The 19,474-nt window shown below is 39.8% G+C and overlaps 1 protein-coding gene across 16 annotated transcripts in view; it reads left to right on the forward strand.

The window, feature by feature from the left end:
• The window catches only part of USP45 (ubiquitin specific peptidase 45), a 60,303-nt gene that overhangs the window by 22,564 nt on the left and 18,265 nt on the right, over nucleotides 1–19,474 (forward strand). For 13 of the 16 annotated variants that reach the window (XR_003557668.2, XR_008733008.1, XM_055714964.1 and 10 more), the window contains 3 exons: nucleotides 1,268–1,363; nucleotides 3,461–3,591; nucleotides 18,016–18,103. Coding sequence is in view for 12 of the 16 variants with exons in the window: in XM_055714964.1 (XP_055570939.1) it covers nucleotides 1,268–1,363; nucleotides 3,461–3,591; nucleotides 18,016–18,103 (315 nt within the window). In the remaining 4 variants the exon portion in view is untranslated. Of the gene's footprint in view, nucleotides 1–1,267; nucleotides 1,364–3,460; nucleotides 3,592–9,924; nucleotides 10,072–18,015; nucleotides 18,104–19,474 lie in introns of those variants that run through there. The other 3 variants (XM_055714970.1, XM_027797252.2, XM_027797256.2) reach the window with 2 other exon arrangements.

Genomic DNA, 19,474 nt, shown 5'->3' on the forward strand with positions numbered 1-19,474 from the left:
AATCATACAGCTTTCTTGTAATAGATTTCAGAAGTGATCTGTATAAACGGTGAACTTCAGAAGAGGTTCTGGCTGTTACCAGTTTTCATTCTGCTTTCTGAAGGACCTTTTCAAATTTTTTTTATTCCTTGCTATCCAAGCAATATTTCTTGTTATAACAAAAAAAGAATTCCTGGATCAGTAGCATTTTTCACAGTAATGAGACAAATGAAAATGTCAAGTGTTTTACACACTGCATATGTGTGTGGGTTGTACTCTAGCATATGGTTTTATTTGTAGTTCAGCATTAGGCAGTCATGAGTAATGCACAGTATTTACCATACTGGTGGGTGTGAAAAGTGGTACTTTATGCATAATGTAAATGTCTGCACAGTGCATTGTGATAATTTTAAGCCCCTGCAATGGGTGCAGTTATAAAAGTACTTATATTGATTACGTTGGGTTTTTTTTTCCTGACCAGAATAAGAGGAGTGAGCTATACTAATAGACTTTTATTGATGTTGAGTGTATAATTAATCCAACGTCCTCAAAAAAGGCAGCAGCCTTAGTGGGTTTTGTATTGGACTATCCTATTGCTTGTCAGTTGAGTGGAGACATCTGTATGTCTGCAGGCAGGAGTGAACAAAGGAGAGAAGACTGCTACAAAGATGTTCTGAAGTGGCACTCTTTACCTTGTGTTTATGGTGGTGATTACAAACCTCAGCAAAGAAATAGTAAATTTGTAAGGAGCAGAATTACTGCACATTGTCCTCTATCCATACTTGGGGCATTGTAGAAACCTAAGTGATCTGCAGTCAAAGTTAACCAAAAATAAAGAAACAAAGCTGAGATATGTTGAGTTGGTTTCTCTCTTAAATTCAGAGAGGTAATGCTTTTCAGTGTGCCAAAGCCTTTGTGCCTCTTGGGGCACAATGAGGGGGACTGCAGAGCTTAAAAGAAACAAATATTTCTGATACTAATGTGCTCACCATAAAAAAAAAAAACCCTCAACCCCGAACCTTGTTGTTCAACAAAACCAACAAAGTTATTACTAGGAAATTGTTTTGGAATTACAGAAACAGAAGTAGATAAAATTTTAGAAAGAGTGCGAGATCAATGATTTTGGCTCTTATAAGGATTATACCTGCTTTTTCTAGTGGTCTGATTTAAACCTCAGTTGTACATTATGAAATATATCTGGTTTTGTGTGTCCCTGAAGCTATAATTTGTAACTAAAGAAAAATGTATAGTTGAAAGGTCATCCTGTGTTTCTTGTTTTTTTTTTAAGAACTTGGCACAGACTCACGTACTAAATGAACTGATGTATGAGATGAAGGAGAAAGGAACAAAGCTAAAAATCTGTCATACTTCAGACTCCCAATTGGTGAGTATGAAGTGAGGAATACAAATCAGGGGAAATGGGGGAAGAAGCTGTAGGATGGAAAACTGCATCTCTGTTAAAGACACACTCTTACCATTCCATTTCTTTTGCCTTTTAATTGTTTAACTGGTTTATGATACCAGTGAACTCACTTTTTTTACAAAATTTAATTACTCAGCTCTGGAGGAGGAGTAGTAATCACTTCCTTTCACATTTTGTGACATTGACGTAGCAAATAATGCCTGACCTTGAGAAAGAGTGGCTGGATTATTTTTGTTTCCCATATCATTTTTTTCAGTACGAATGTGTGATACAGGAAATAGTATATTTGGTTCTAGAAAGTGTTCATGAAATACTTTATTCCAGTCTGTCCCAGCCCTTCATAGATAAGGCTTGTAAAATTTATTATGTGCTTTAAGGTCTAGAGGATTAAACTGAGAAAAGCAAAATTTCAGTGAGGACCACATTTCTTGTCCTCAAGCTCATTGCAGGCATATGGGAAAGAGACTGCTGTGGTTATTATCAAAATAATACTCTGCTGTTCCTGTTCATGTCTTAGAGACTTGGGTTTTCATAATATGTTGTTGGCAATAAAGATAATACCCTTGTCCCTCTGCTAGCTAAAGCGAGCAGTTTACAGAGGATGTTTTTTTCTTTTTCCTCTTTTTTTCTTTTTCTGCTGTTTCTGGGAGTTTCTGGTGGCAGTGAGGGTTGAGGGGTGGGATTCTGTTCCGGATACCTCTGAAATGAACATGATTTCTGTATCTTGCTGTTAGTGATGTTAGTAGCTTCTCCCAGCAAGAGCAGTGTGAAATTCACAGCATTGCTGTCTGTATTTCCTCCAGTGGCAGTTCTGAGCGGCAGCATGTTTCACTAAGTTATCCTGAGCCACAGCAGAGGTCTGGAGCTTGTTTGTGCTCAGAGGCTTAGAAAGCCAGTGGTACATTGGCTTACACTTGATGTGAAACTTGCACAACCATAAGGTTGAAAGATTTATTTTTTCCTTTAATGACAATGCTTGCAATATAAGTAAGATCTTTGGAGCAAAACCTGTGTTTTCTAGTTTTTGTATGTCAACACAAAATTAAAGGGCAGCAGTAGTCTAATAGTAATGTAGAAACTCCCAGTTTTCCACTTGGTAAAGGGCATTTTTCCACCTTCTGATAGTCTGTATAATGCAAATACTTCATATTTGTGTGTATCCATAGCGCTTATGTTTTGCGTGGATCTGCTTTCTGGATAAGGCAGCTTCTCTAACTGTTTGTCTGGCAGTTGTAATCTGTTTTTGCAAGAGTCGGGCCAGCTCGCAGGAAGCACTGTGGTCATTTATGGACCTGGAGCGTTAGGGAGGACTGGCGATCTTGTGTCTCTGTTGAGGCACACGTGGCATGTAAGCAGTGCAGGAATATCTCCTACTCGAAGACTGGCTTAGATGGCTGATGGCTGGCTCCTTCCAGCCCCAGGACCTGCTGTCCAGGGTGAATCTCACACCGGGAGGGGCTGTGTGGGATGCGCCTCGTGCCTGTCCCCCGCTGCCATGGCGGATCTGTGGGGTCTGCTGTTGGCTCCTGCTGTGAACCACGGCTGGTCGGCCTTCCCAGCGCCTGGCTCCTGGAGGAACAGCATATGTTCCAGTGGCTGTAGGAAGTGTGGAAACTTTGGTGTGTGGCTTTCCTAAGGTTAAGTAGACTGAGTGCCACTGAGCTCTGTCTGATGCTGGCCGACAGAGGAGGTCACCTGTGTTGTCTCTCCAACTGAATTTCAGTGCACGTGGTAGTAAGAGTAAAGCAGGTAATACAGGAGGTAATCTGTTCTTGTGAGACAGACTGGCTCATTGGCATGCCTGTTTCCAAAACTGGTTACCAACCAATTTGCTTGACAGAAATAGTTTGGTTTTGCAACTATTACTGCTTAAATAATAAGTTTCCTTTTCAACTATTCCAATCATGTAGGTGACATCAACATTAAAAAACCCCAACAAACCAAATACTTTTAAGAATGAAAGTTATGTTGTTCTTTGTCATAAATGTACTAACTTGAAATAAGTCTTGTGTGTCATTAACTTTGAAATCTGATGTGCAATTTACCTTTGCTTTGAAGGATCCTTTGGTGGTAAACCTCTCCAGTCCAGGACCTTTGACTTCAGCAATGTTCTTGTTCCTTCACAGCATGAGGGAGGCTGGAAGAGGCCCTCTTTCTCCCAAAGTGCTGTTCAGCCAGCTTTGTCAAAAGTATGTATTGCCGGTATCTTTTACTTTATTTATTTTTAATTTCCAGTGATATGTTTCTCAGTGTGCCATGTCTGTTGCCTTTTCTGAGGTGCCATTAGATTTTTACTGGGCAGTCCAGAAAATGTCATCTTCATGTTTTAGAGTGGCAGGGCTCCTTCTTGTGCTCCAGGGTTGTGCCTGCTCTGCTCTTCATGAAATATATGGCCCAGTCCATAATCAATGACTTTCAGTGGGCTTTGAACAGAGTGTGAGGGGGCAGAAGAAGGCATGGTAAAACTGAAGGAAGTAGAATTACCTTTCAAGTTTTATTGTATATTAGCATAAAGCTGTGCTAATACTGCAAAGTTTATGTAGGTATTTTGAAAAAAAAATGGTAAGCTTTTAAATGGAAAACCTCTGCTATGATGTATGACCTTGGCATCAATTTCAGAATTAAAAAGAGTCTAACAAGTAAGTACTTGAAGCAATACTGAAATGGCATATGGCTCCAGATTGCAAAGAGCTTCCAAGCCCTAAAGAAAATCCTGTTTCTTGGTGTGGAAAATGTTTACAGTGGTGCTTTGTAGGTGCCTTCAATTATGATGCAAACAACCTTGGTTTTTAAAACACCTGTGGAAGACCTATTTAAAAGTTGATACAAATATTTAAATATTGACTTTACAAGTAAAAGGAGCTGTAGAAGCAGAGTAACTGAAGGATGATATAGCTGAATCTTACATTTAAAAATATTAATAATGCATGTTAATTTATTTGCTACAGTATTCTTGTATGGAATTTTAAGTAGAAGAAAAGTTGCAGCCTCCTACCATGGCATTCCAGGGCAACCTCACTGTGCAAGCATGGGTTTAAAATATGTTATAAAGAAACAAAAGCTTTTAAATTGTCCCTGCTCTAGTCTAATTCTGATAAAGAAATTGGTTATTAATTTTTCTTTATCCTCAAAATTCAAGTTCAGAAACGTGATATTATATTTTTTCTATTGCACTTTACTTCTTTTTGATTCTTTTGAGCTATAAAAGGAAATGTGTATTAAGTGTCATTATAGTGATTTTGAGTTAAACAGCAGTGTTCTTTGTTTAGTATTATCTACCTGGAAGAAAAATGTATAGGGAAGAAAAATACGTTTCCTCACTCTTACTCCTGTTTCAGGGCTGAGTCCAAAATGTGGTTATAAGAACAAAATTCGGATGACAAATAGAAGGGAAATGATCAAATAGGAGTAGTAGGGTTTTTTTTTCTCTGTAAGTATTAAGGATAGAAAGGAAAAGATGATGTAAAACATGTTTTAAAGACCACTTTAGTAAAATCATTGTAAAATAAAAAGGATGCAGTGCACTTCGGATGGCACTGTATTTTTGTAGTGATAGCTATTCGGTATCTGCTGTTGTGTGTGTGTGTTTGTATTTCTGTAGTCATCAAGTGATGGCTACACAATGACAGTTACCTAGATGTTCTTTTGTTTGTTGCTGTTTTTTGGTCTGTGAGATGGACATACGCTTCAACTACCAGCTAAAATTGAAACATGTTTTTCAGTAAACAGCAGACTTTTGCTGTTTAGACATGTATCTGCCAGCTTCTGCCATCTCTTGCTTTCATCCCTATGTCTTAACATTTGTTAGCCTTGCAGAACACAACTTAGATACAAATCCTTTACTAGCTCTTCTATCAAAACCAAAAGTCTCAGCCACATCCTGGTGTTCAGGGGCAGTAAGTGCCTGCATATGTATGATAGAATTTTTTGGTCTTTTGATTATTTTGTTATTGATGGTGACATAAGCAAGAGAGAAGAAAGGGAGAATTTTGGCAAATTAAGCAATCTGCAGTGGTGGAAGTAAGAGAATGGGAAATCTTTACCTTTGCAGACTGAATACGCTTACTATATATTAACTTAAACAATATGAATGGAGTGTTCTGTCATGCCATGGTAATAAAGCCTTTTTTCATTTTTTAAAGTTTGCATTCTCCTCTTTGAAAAAGCAGAAATGAAAAAGAGAGAATGGAAAGACGAACTTCTGGAGGGCACACTTCGGCCCGTTTAGGAGTGTGGGTGAGTGTGGGTGATGGAGTCAGGTCCCTTGGCAGGCAGTCCTAAAGAGCAAAGGAGTCCAGGAAGGCTGGACATCCTTCAGGAAGGAAATGCTAAAGGTGCAGGAGCAGGTGGTCCCCATGTACTAGAAGATGAGCTGGTGGGGAAGACGACCAGCCTGGCTGAACAGAGAGCTTTGGCTGGAACTCAGGAAAAAAGGAGAGTTTCTGACCCTTGGAAGAAGGGGCAGTGCACTCAGGAGGACTACAAGGGTGTCATGAGGTTATGCAGGGAGAAAATTAGTAGGGCCAGAGGCCAACTAGAACTTAGCCTGGCTACCACCGTAAAAGGCAACCAAAAATGTTTCTATAAATACATTAGCAACAGAAGGAGAGCCAAGTCCATCCTTTATTGGATGCAGGGGGAAACACAGTGAGACAAAGGCTGAGGAAAAGGCTGAGGTGCTGAATGCCACCTTTGCCTGAGTCTTTCATAGTAAGACCAGTTGTTCTCTGGGAACTCAGCCCGCTGAGGCAGAAGACAGGGCTGGGGAGCAGAATGAAGCCCCCATGATCCAAGGGGAAATGGTCAGTGACCTGCTACATCACTTAGACACACACAAGCCTATGGGGCCGGGTGGGATCCACCCGAGGGTGCTGAAGGGAGCTGGCAGAAGTGCTCACCAAGCCCCTTCCCATGATTTATCAGCAGTGCTGGCTAACCGGGGAGGTCCCAGTTGAATGGAAGTTAGCAAATGTGACACCCATCTACAAGAGGAGCTGGAAGCAGGATCCAGGGAACTACAGGGCTGTCAGCCTGACCTCGGTGCCAGGGCAGGTTATGGAGCAGGTCGTCCTCGGTGCCGTCATGTGGCACGTACAGGACAAGCAGTAGGTGATGCTGTCCAGCCAGCATGGGGTTATGAAAGGCAGGTCCTGCAAGACGAACCTGATCTCCTCCTGTGACAAGGTGACCTACTTGCTTAGTGGATGAAGGAAAGGCTGTGGGTGTTTTCTACCTGGACCTTATTAAAGCCTTTGACACCATCTCCCACAGCATTCTCCTGGAGTAACTGGCTGCTCATGGCCTGGGCGGGTGTGCTGTTCTCTGGGTAGAATCCCGTCTGGCTGGCTGAGCCCAGAGAGTGGTGGTGAATGGAATTAGATGCAGTTGGTGGCCGGCCACAAGGGTGTTCCCCAGGGCTCAGTACTGGAGCCAGTTCGGCTTAATGTCCTTGTCAATGATCTGGATGAGGGGATTGAGTGCACCCTCAGTGAGTTTGAAGATGACACCAAGTTGGGGGGAGTGCTGATCTGCTGGAGGGCAGGAAGGCTCTGCAGAGGGATCTGGACAGGCTGGATTGATGGTCCGAGGCCAGTTGTATGAGGTCCAACCGGGCTCAGTGCCGGGTCCTGCCCATGGGTCACACCAGCCCCACACAGCGCTACAGGCTTGGGGAAGGGTGGCTGGGAAGCTGCCGGGGGGAAAGGACCTGGGGGTGCTGGTCAACACGCAGCTGAACATGAGCCAGCAGTGTGCCCAGGTGGCCGAGGGGGGCCAACAGCATCATGGCTTGTGTCAGACACAGTGTGGCCAGCAGGACCAGGGCAGTGACTGTCCCCCTGTACTGGGCACTGGTGAGGCTGCACCTTGAATCCTGGGTTCAGTTTGGGGCCCTTCACTTAGAGGTAGATGTAGAGGTGCTGGAGCGTGTCCAGAGAAGGGCAACGGAGCTGGTGAAGGGTCTGGAGCACAAGTCCTGTGAGGAGCAGCTGAGGGCACTGCGGTTGTTTAGCCTGGAGAAAAGAAGGCTGAGTGGGGACCTTGTTGGTCTCTACAGCTGCCTGAAAGGCAAGTGGGCAGGTGGGTGTCAGCCTCTTCTCCCAGATAACAAGTGATAGGGCAAGAGGAAACGGCTTCAAGTTGTGCCAGGGGAAGTTTATATTGGATATTAGGAAAAATTTCTTTGCCGAAAGGGTTGTCAAGCATTGGGACAGGCTGCCCAGGGAGGTGGTTGAATCACCATTTCTGGTGCTATTTAAATGATTTGTAGATGTGGCACTTAGGGACATGGTTTGGTGGTGGACTTGGCAGTACGAGGTTAATGGTTGGACTTTGTGAAAAGGTGTTTTCCAATGTAAATGAGTCTATGATTCTATGATTGCAGGAGTCCCAACTAGGAAATCTATGTTACTGCAGCATTCTCTGTAAACTGCTTTTTGAATCCTGCCAAGAAGTTGTGTTAGTAAAGTAATCTTAAATGAATATACTACTTGCCTTCACATGTATTAGCACAAACTCTTAACTTTAGACAGCATCTTTCCTAAAGAGATGGCAGGATGAATGTGTATAAGGGAGAACTACACTGGAAAAAATTGTTTGTATTTCAGAGAGATGTCAGAGAAAGACAGGTAACTGTGGGGGACAAAGGCATGGGGAAGGGCTTAGAATGTTTTGTTTTCATATATTTTATGTAAAAGTTTTCTGACTCCAGTTGCAATCTTATTTTTGTCTTTTTTAAAATTTTAAAATTAATTTTTTTTAAAATTAAATTTTAAATTCTTTCCCTTTCACAGATCTTGCTGTCTCATTACCACTCTAGAGTATATGATCATACCTTTCTTCAGTAAAGAACTTATGAAGCACATTGTGCAGATAGTATGGGATGTACTTGTTTGTGATGAGCTGGACTTAGTGACCCAGAAATTGTGTTCCCAGTCTTTACCATAAGATTATTTTGAACAGTTGCTTGTAGCTTGAGTAGTCATGCAGAATACAGACTTTTTGCTTCATACTTAGTGTAGTTACTTCCCAGTCCTACTCGGCTTCTTACAAATGTGAATGGTTGAAATGCTGAAGCTGTGAGCAGCTGATGGTATGCTGCTATTCTTTATATACTTAGATCTATCTACTTGTCAGGACTGTTACAGTGTGCTGCCTAGCCACAAAGTAACACAGCAATTTCCTAATAGTGTTTTTCTCATGTGTAGCAGAAGGCTGGTCCTTTAAAAATGATTGCTTTTCCCTGATGACACAATTGGATTATATATATAAAAATACACATAGATTTTGATTAAATTGGTATTGACGATTCTGGGTGGTTTTTTGTTTTTTAATCTTTTAACTGAATGGTGACATATTTTCATGTTGGATCAGTCTATGCAAGATATAGTAAGGGTAGTCGTATAATTTAACACCTGACACTTGCCCTCATTTGGAGTTCAGTACTGGAATAACACTTCCGAGTTTGATGTCCAGAGCTGCTTTTTTTAATGTCATTGTAGGACTTCAGGACTCCACCTGCTTCAGATGTTTTAGTATGCAAGAGTTTGAATGCTCACATTTGAAGTGGGTATCCTTAGTCAAAAATTGAAAAGTGCTCAGTAAAAAAGACCTAAGAAAGCAGGGAAGGAAGGAAGAGCTAGAAAGGAGTGTGTGTAGGCATGTAGGAATGCAGCTAGCTGTGGGCAAAGAGCCTGTAAAGAAAGGGAGCCAGGACTGCCTTGGTCAGCTGCAGCTCTGTCATGGTACTGGGTGGGATCCCAAAATCTGCAAGTGAGAAATTGCAAGTGGATACGTGTTTACTGCTCAAAAGCTGTAAGAGAACTGGGACACAGTTCTTTCAACTGTGAACTGCTGCTTTAAGAGTCTAGGGAGATCACAGTGTGAAGTTCATAGTCTTGTGTATGAAAGGGTATTTGTGGTACCCTTTTTTATTAAATAACAAAAGAAAAAATGATACTGAGTGTTAATTTTATCAAGTGGTGGGGTAGCCAGGTTGAAGAAGGGGAGAAGAAGAAAAGAAATGGATGAGTCTTTCTATAGCAACTGTTCAGCGTCTGGTACTAATTCATCCACTGTTAATTTTGTTAATGTTGCAGCTGTCAGATGTTTTGTGAGGACAGATTGTGAGCATAACTATGGGGCCCTTCTGTTGGTTTTCCACTATGCTGAATATCAGGACTGCAGACTTCTGACTTGTCTGAAGACATAGTGACTAATGCAATACTGATGTATTAAGAGGACAGAAATTTTATTTTCTTTATTTGTTATGATTGAATAATTTTATTGGTGGAAGAAGCCTTAGATTTGTGTAGCAAGTAAATATTGCAGCATATAAGTGATGAGTCCAGAAAGTAGTTACAGAATTTAGATGCTCAAACCTGCACCAAACAAGTATTTAGAGGGGCATTATATTGCTACATTAACATGCAGGAGAAAATACTTGCCTAACAAAGGTTTTATTGGTGGTCACAAAATATACATAGGTCTTCCTTCCTCAAGGAGTATTCATCCTTCCTTCTCAGGTGCAGAAGTCAAGACAGAGGTTGGGACTGACAGAACAGAGGTCATGTGCAGTTAGGACTATCGATTGCTTTTAGAGGGAAGCCTAAACAATGCTTGGAGCATTCTGCATTTATTACTTCTAAGAGGAAATGCTAAGGGAAACTGAGGTAATGTTGTACCAGATTTAGGGGGTGAAGGAAACAGGATTTTTCTTATTAATTAGGAGTCTTCCTGAGCTTTTAACTTTAAAATGATATTGCTGTGGAGAAAAATCTCTTTTTGGAAAAGATTTCCAGCTTGCTTATTTTTCCCATTTGGCTTTTACCATTTAAAGATAATAGCAGCAGAACACACAGCTGATGTTTCCTTGACCAATTGTGAAGAATTATTTGGGATCACTGTTGTGCCGCCATGTGCCTTGCTGCTGGTGCTGTGACATGTTCAGAAGCTCTGTGACAGAGGAGATTGAACCTTGTTCATGCAGCAGCAGTGGAGGGATTGTACATCTTTAGTTCAGTTAGCTTTGTTGGAGTTCCCTTAATTTTAGGAACAAATTAACAAGCTGGATGGGTGAGGTTTATGAGTGCAAAGTAGATTAATTGCATATATAAGTAGTGTGCATTGGCAGGCATCATTTGCACTTGCTCCTAAGTTTTTTGTTCATTTCATCCACTCAGGAGGAAAACCTGTACAACATTTGGGACAACCCAAGTATTTGCAATCTGTGTGGTATTGGTGAGCTATGTAAGCAATGCTTGTAGATACAATGAAGGAGAAAACCAATAATTTCATTAGGTACATTGGAGGTGTATCCTCAGTACCAATGTTCATGTTAACCAGAATAGCGTGTTACGAGGTAAAGCCAGGTTGGAGCTTTAGGGAGAGGTAACAAAAATAGGAAGCTTTCAGGTCAAGAGGGACATGAATATTGGGAGTTTAGGCAGGAGAGGACATGAAAAGGAGGCATGACAGCAAGAGAAGAAAATAAATGATAGAAGATAAATTAGCTGTGCTTATTTAACTGCCCTCATAAGAGTTCAAGGAGCTGTCTGTGAAACTGAAGGGCAACAGATTTACAGCCAGGGGAAAAAAAAAAAGTGTTTTTTTTTAAAACATATTATATAGAGTTGACCTGTAGAACTTTGCCATCACAGAGCACTATTAAAAATCTTAGCAAGACTTAAAGGAAGAAAGAAAAGTTAGATGTTCATATAAAGAGAAATCTTTTTTTATAGGGATGCAAGACTTCACGCCTAAAGGCCTTCACCTGGCTGCCAGCTAGTAGGAAGAAATTTCCCGAGACAGTTATTTCCATTACTTGTTAAAAAGACCTGTATTTTCCTCCTGATGGTCAAGTGGGAAATAGCTCTGCTGTGGCATGTCAGCTATTGTGTCGGTTCAGAGCTACTTCTAAGAAGTGCTTTTTGCTCAGGTACCAGGGTTCTGGTGCATCGTAAGAGAGTAATGTTTCCTCACTTATCTTCAGGGAGAAGGTGAGACAGGAAAAGATGGAATTAATCAGCCAGCACATCCAAACGAGAGCTAAGTGCTGTCTATCCATGCCATTGAGATAGGACAGGCATGTCTGGTGTTGTTATTTGTTAGTTACATGAGGGGGCAAGCCCATGTTTGGTTGGGTTTTTTCCTGCCAAGTACCTCGTGGTAGCAGAGCTCTTATGTCTGTGGGGCAGATATAGAATTTAGCTCTCTTTTCTGTATAGTGCTGCATATAACTTGGGATCACTAATGAGAGTGATTGCTTTAGGAAGAACAAAACTTTACATTCTAGCTGTTCTGTAATGGCAGTGAATACATATTCAATAATGTCACTTGGAAAGGTAAGTCCTGTGAATTGTGGTAGCTTTTATAGACTGGCCCTTTGCATGCTTTTTTGGAACTTTCATTGGTAACTGCTCAGTCTTGAGAGGTGAACATCTCCATCTGCAGATAAGCAAAATTTCTTCTCTTAGGGTAACCTTAAGTAAGCATTTTAGTTTGCTTCTCTATAGTGTACCGTAGTATTACAGGGCTTCCTCTGCATTTTGTACCACTGGAAAAAATCAAATAGTATGTTCTGTTTTCTGTTTTCAAGCACTTACTATTGTTCCTAAAGTTTTCCAAGGTATTAGGCTGCTTTCTGCTGAAAGGTGGTACTGATTGAAAGGATGGTTTTGGAGAGGATTTTTATTAGACAGTAAAGGTATGGCAGTTCTGTGCAGTATGATTGAATGACTGTAATTGTATCCCAGTTTTGCTTTTGAAGCAGCTTAATTTCCCTCAGATTAATATTATATAGGAATGAGAAGTATTAATATTTAGAGGACTGGGTTTTTTTTCCTTTTAAGAAGTACGGTATTGTGTAGGTTTTGTTATTAAAACATTGCAGGAAGCAGATCATAATGAAAAGTATTTCTTCAACTGACAGTCAAGCAATTATAACTGGTCTCCAGATGAGTAATGAGAGGCTAGATAAGTGTATGCATGTAGATGTCACAGTTGTCCTTCACCACTTATGGCCATTAGCAGGAGTTCAACCTGTTCTGTCATTATCCTGCTGACACTGTACAACAGGTTGTACTGCATTGGCACTGGCTTCCATATGTCAGCACATCTGTGAGCGGTCAACTCAACCAACCATCTTCAAGTCCCCCACTTTTGCCAAGGATCTTGCTTGAAGCATATTTTCAAGGAGACGAGAGCGCACATCTTTTAGTTGTCAGATTTCTGTGTATCAGCATGTTTTAATTCCTTTTTTTTCCCCCTAATACTGGTATGTAAGTGTAGGAGTTTTCCAGTAAATGCATTGTTTGGTGTGAAATTCCCTCCCTCCCTCCCTCCCCTTTGTTTATGGTTTTTTTTTTGGTTTTCTATTGTGGTTTCCCCCCAAAAACAAATTCACTGATCTCAAATGTTTTTCCACAGAACATCAGATATTTAGAATTATACACAGCATTATATAGAATGCTATGTACATGAACGACAGATTAACCACATGTTAAGCAGTGTTAATAATGACATCATTTGTCAGTCCAAATAAATGACTTAAACCTTACACAGCATCTTTACAGGTCACTTTCTTTGCCACTTCACTTCTAAAGTGGTAGCTGTTACATTCCCATCATCCTTTTTGCCTTTAAAATTCAGGCATGTAGATGTGAGATTGGAAGAAGATATAGTACAAGCACAGAGAATCCTAAATAATCTTGCCCTTGTAGATTCATTATGTGCTAATAAAATGAAGACTTAAGAGAAACAAAAAGCTGCCATGGCTGAGTTAATTTTCCCCCCTTTTCATTTAAGCTAATAAACCTATGTGGAACATGAGTAAACTATTTTCCCTTTAAATATAACTTGTAAATTTCCATCTGAAATGATTACTGCTTGTTCATCAGTGAGAGGTTACACTGCAAACCATAAACAAGTTACGAAAGGTACGCGTGGGGCTTTTTTCTGATTTGTGTCGGAAGATCTAGCTCAGTGAGGTGTGCCTGCTATGAAAAAAACCTCCTGTAACAGTGATGGGTTTTTTGCTTGCTTCTTTCTCAAGTAATTATTGTTTTTCTTTTTTTACTATAATGTCTTTTGCAGTGGCGCTGCTTCTGTGGCAATAAAGAAAAATATAAAAATCCCTATTAGTACCAGGATCCAGGTTGTGTAAATGCAAGATTTTGTTTTCTTGCCTTACACTGGAGTTACTAATGTGCATATATTGGAGGAGACAGGTTGAATATTCTCATTGATTCTCACTCTCTCATGAAGACTAGAAATTTCTCATAAATAAAACTCATGATAATACCGTGGGTAGCTAATTAAGTTTCTCAGAATTGAACTAATTTCAGCATCTGGGTTAAAAAAAAAAAAAAAAAAAAAGGATTCTTTCAGATTTCTGGCCATTCAATGAAAGAAACAATGACAAAACTGTTTTAGCAAATTAAAAAGTGAAATTGTACATGCATGTACACATGTGCATGCAGGTACATGTGTTATTTATTTTTTTAATGTATATTGAGTGTTTTATTGGATCAGTACTTTTCAGAATATATTTGGGTTTTACAATTAATTGGAAACAAAACATTTGTTATTAATAGAAGCAAAAATTCACATTTTAATAATATTAAACAAAATATTTAATTTTTAAGAGGCGAATTTGAAATGTGAATATTTTTTAGATTTTAAAATCGATTTTTGAGGTTGACCTGTGCATGCAAAAAAATTTTGACTTTAAAAAGAATGCTTTAAAAAAAAATCACCCACTCTGCTGATTCCAGATTTTCAGTAAGCCTCATAGAGCAGCACTGTTAAATCACTTTTAACTAGGGATGTTGTCAACTTTGTGTCAAAAAGTAGGTACAAATACAAATGTAAAAGTATCATATTTGTAAATGTGAATATGTTGTTTTGCATATGCAGGTCCAGATTTATTCCACTTAATTTTAGGCACTGACCTTAGAAGCCTTGTCACCTTAGATCCTTCTCCAGTTACATCCCAAAGCGCCTCCAGCGAGCAGTTCAAAACTGAGACCTTTGTGTTACTATCCTGCCTGTAGCCCAGGGCTGCTGTGCCTTAGCTTGGCAGCTTGACATCTTGCCCAGCTTTAAGTTCTACTGTTGTAAGCACGTTGCACGTCTGATGCATTTTCTGATCGCCTTTAATTTCTCCTGTCTGTGAGCACAAACTTCCAAGGTGAACCTGAGCAGCTTTAGTGTATAAGTGGGAAAGAAACTTCACCTTCAGGAACCCTAGAACAGCTGAGGAGCATGGCTGGGCAAGTAAGATCATTGTGCCTGGAGAAAATACTGATACATATTTACAGTTGGATGTACTGGTTAGCCAGAGCACACAGTGTGAGGTTGAAAATGAAAACTAGCTATTAAACTATGCGTTTAATCAAATGGGGTAAGTGTGTGTTTGGGTTTTTTGGCTGCTCTGCCAGTTTGATAAACTTCCTGCGTGAGCTCTGCTCAGCCAGTTGTCTCCTGTGCTAGATCTTGGAAAGAGGTGCACAGGGTTACACCTCCGTGTGCTCTTCTCAGTCTGCAGTGAGAGTCACAGCTGCCATTTGGTGGCATTACTGGAAATGCAAAAAAAACATCCTTTCAAATCCTATTTTAGATGAATTGGTCTAGGACTGTAATTGAAGATTTAAAGGGTAAGTTGCCTGGAAAGACAGGTATGGTTTGGCCAGTAAGTTACAGGTAATGTGAATAGAGATATGTTGATACTGAATATTTACGCAGTTTCACTTGGGGCTGCAGGAAGCTGGAGATTGAAATTGTTTAGGAGAAGCCTTCTAGCCATGGTTATCTTAGTAAGAATAACACCTTAAGGATCTGTCCATATATTCATAGGTGTATTTTTAATTTCTGTGTAATCTGTGCTGCAAAATACGGTATTTAAAGTATATTTAGATGCTGTCAGTAGTAAAGAAGGAGTCTGTGGTTTTTAAATAGCAGTGGTTGGGACTACTGAATGGCTGTTTTATGAACAGATGCAATGTCACCCCTGTGCAGTTGATTAAAACATCACTGGTGTAAATGGTAGTGTAGTTTGAAACAGATGTTTTTCCTGTTTTGGTTTGTGAGAGTCATACAGATGCTGCTGGTGGTCTAAAAAGATTAAAAAAGAATCACCTTTCCTGTGGAGCCCTTGGTTTTTGTTTGTCCTACATAGTAAAGCGCAAGGGTACAAACTTAGCCAGCATCAGTGTCCCTTCCATGTCCTTGGGCTGACTCACAAGCTGGCTCATCTCTGCTGGTGCTGTGGCCAGATACCATGGAGGACGACAGCTTGAAGGAGGGTGTAGTCTGAGAGAACAAGGGTGACACCAGATGTGTATTTGCTAAGGCATGTAGACCCTTTCCTTCGAGACTTTTAATTTATAGACAGGAAAGTTTGGAAGTATGCTGATTTTTTTTTAAATAAGTTGTTGCAGTCTTTGGCAATTTAGATGTCTGCTTAACCTGAGTAGCCAGTATGTATTATTCTTTAAGGCGGGCTTGTAGTATGGGAGTTTCAGGCAGTCATTTGCTATCACATATCCAAAAAGTAATGATGTTACTATTTATGCAGAAGCGGTATCTTTTCAGTTGCAGCCCTAATACTGTTTAGCTTGTGTGGATTTCATAAAACAAAAAAACCCTCCTTCATTCAACTTTATTGTAAAAAGGAGGACTGTGGCACACAGTTATACAAGAGGTACTTACCATTCACCTCACAAACAAAATCACAACTGGAGATCTACAGCCTTGTGCCTTTCTCCTGCAGGCCACGTCACATGCTCAGCCCGAGATGCTGTGCTGGTGTTGTGGGGATGGCAAGGGAAATCCCTGCAGGGGCTGTTGTGCAGGAGCAGTTCTGAGGGGCTTGGGGCTGGTTTATCTGCCTACCTGTGCTTACAGATGCAGTATGGGAATGAGGCTTTAAAAGCTTCTTCCAAGTGTTAGAAAGTTTGGATGGAATGGACCAAACTATTACCCATCTTCTAAACCTGATTAGCGCCAGAAAAGAGCATTGTATCTGGATTTTCTTTTTAATGCTGGTTATTCAGATTAGTAAAGTAAATGAATGTTGATAGGAAAAGTAGCAATATTAAATTACAGTAACATTGTAGATCATTTATGATCTTCATGGGTTGTCCAGGTAACTTGTTTTTGGTGCCCTCAGGTTATTGCAAAAAAGCTGAAATTTGTGATGTTTTTGTATTCAATGTGCACTGAGAGCAAATACTTGATATGTTTTGTTGTTGTGATGGGTAAGGAAGGTTCCACTAAATTAGTGGAGAAGACTTGTGAAATTTGAACCTCTGTCATCTCAGATTTCTTTGCTGTCAAAACCAGTTGGGAATACAATTCCCATAAACAGCTTTTGGGTGGCGGGTGGTGGAATCAGACAGTGCGTAGCCAATTTATGACCTGTCTTTGCGAACACAATAGTTTTTAGAATCTGGATTCAAATGTATTGTTGCAATTAAAACCACTGTAAAGAGATTATCTCATTGGTTTCAGGCTCTCTCCATTTTAGGTATGAAGCTACGTTTTGTTTGCTTCTGGTAATACTACATGTTTTAGTATGAATTTCAGTGTGAAGTATTGTAGTTAGACTGTAGAACAGGAGTTTGGTTGTGGATACTGTGTGAGTTGATAATTCATGATGCTAAAAGGTCTGTTTTTAAACTTCTGTGAAGCAACTCTGAAGAGTAACTCTTACCTAATAATGTAAGAGTGATTAACCTTTCCTACCCAGAAAAACCCAACCCCAAACCCTAACTTTTCTGATTAGAAATGCTCTTAGAATGGAGATCCCATGTTTAGAGCATTTATTGCCTATATATGTAATATTAATTGAAGAAATATAGCATAAATAAAAGTGAATACAGTGTAAATTACATATATCAGGATATCATAATTTTCTCTTAAGTTTTCTTAATAGCATTTAAAATTCATATGCTATGTGATATTTACCACCTTGCTCATTGACTTACTCATTGTTCAGTAAGATAAAGATTACTGGATTGATTGACTGTGGAGCCATTTGGAAGGGGTGATTATGCATACTTTTGTTTAAGAAGTTAAGAAATTCTCATTTGGATTCTGATGCACAGTTTTTGTTTGCTTGTTTTTTGAATAGCCTTGTGACTTCCATTTCAAGTTCGTGATTTTCCAGTTCAGATTATAGTGCTGTTTCTGGTTTACTGTATACAGACTGTTTTATGTACATTTGAGATTTCTCTTTGATAGAGAGAAGGGTGAGATAGCAAGGGAGGTTAAGCACTTTGAAAATCTTTTCTCCTCCATGACATTGGGAATAGCTGGTGATATAGAAGCACGAGTGTAGTCTGTCAGGACAGTGCTGCTATCATGGATGAAACTCTACTGGCAAAGCTATATTTTAGTCAAGCCATACCCAACAGGGTCAAAATGGTTCCCAGGTTAAAGTGCAGCCTGGTTGATGACATTGCTGCCACGTGAGGAGCAGCCTAAAACCCCACGAGGTCCAGCAGGGATTGTACCTATCTGTACTGCCAGCCAGCATCCAGCAAGAGTCTGCTGTAGACCCTGTCTCATTAAGACCCCCCCAAGGTAAATCTAAATTCCTTACTCTTCTTTCACAGGGCTCCTCGATTTAAGGGGTTCCAGCAACAGGACAGCCAGGAGCTTCTTCATTATCTGTTGGATGCGATGAGGATTGAAGAAACAAAGGTAACGTCTTTGTGCGTGTTTTTAAAAAACTTACTTGACTGTATGGAGAGCTGCCTAGTCATTGCATCAATGTTCTTCATGTTCTTAATGTTTTAGAGATATACTTAATGAAGTAAGAGTGGCTATTTTTGTTACCTTGAGAAAAATAATGACTTTTTTGAAAGACGTTTTAATGATGTTCATGTTGATATGTTAAAATTGCTGATTGGAATGAAAGTTTCAGTCAGCAATAGAAAGAGTATGGTAATTGGATCGTGGTAACTTTAGGAATCTGAATTGTTTGCCTTTATTTAAAAAAGAATAAAATGATCAAACAAAAGGACTTCCGAGGAGTCAAGAAGGTAGAAGTAGGACTTCTGATTTAGCTGACAAAGTGAATTTTAGAGCTTTGGGATGGAAATCAGCAGCTCCTAGCTGTGGGCCTGCCCACAATTTTCGTTGAAATCTAGTTCAACGGGAAAAAAAAAAGGACAAAAATAAAATCTTGCAAAGCTCTTGTATGTATCTCTTGAAAGTTTGAAGAACTACTTGCTTTATAAATAAGGTGCTGCTTTTCATTCCTTAAAATTTACAGCTAAGCCTGCAAAGTATATAGTTCATTATATTAAATATGCCCCTGTTTGTTTTTTTTTTGTTTCTTTTCCTTCATTATTTCTGCCTCCTGCATTGTTGAATGCAAGAAAGAGTGTTTGCTTGCTTGAACTATTTTGACCATATCAGATCTCATCTGCCTGACCCTTCTGTCTTGGACCCTTCTTTTTCAGATGATATTTTGATAAATAGCTTTTTCTAAGTCTCCTCAAAAGGAGGGCCTTAAATCTCATACTGACCAGCATACTTCCTCTTCCCTCTCATTTAGTAATATGAATGCCATGATTCTGGGCTGAATTATCTTGCAGATAAGATACAAAGCTGTGTCTGAGCCTAGCCCTAGAGCACAGCTGAACAAATCCCCATCCTCCTAGATTATATTAATATATATTGGTCTTGTCAGCAGTATACTTGATCGTAAACAGAACTGAACCTACAGGGAGAAACAGCTAAACCTTGACACTGTTAGGCTTTCAAAATTGTGTTGAACAGGGCACAAACCAGAAGCAGCTAACTTCTGTTAGAAAAGAGTTACCATGTTTTTGCAGCAAGGGGAAAGTTTATTATTCTGTTTTGTTGGTTTTCATGTGTTAAAAGGTGGAAACTATATTTGCCTCACAAATGAGGATTCACTGAAAGCAGGATTATTACAGTTACTAAACTTCTTCTCTAGTAGGTGATTATGCTTTCTGCTCAAGTCAGTCTCCTGTATTTGTCTTTGCCTTTTGAATCTGTTATTATTAGAGAGCAGTGACAGCTACCGTAGCTACCGCAAAAGAG

This window comes from Falco cherrug, chromosome 6 (assembly GCF_023634085.1).
Source record: "Falco cherrug isolate bFalChe1 chromosome 6, bFalChe1.pri, whole genome shotgun sequence".
Lineage (NCBI taxonomy): Eukaryota > Metazoa > Chordata > Aves > Falconiformes > Falconidae > Falco > Falco cherrug.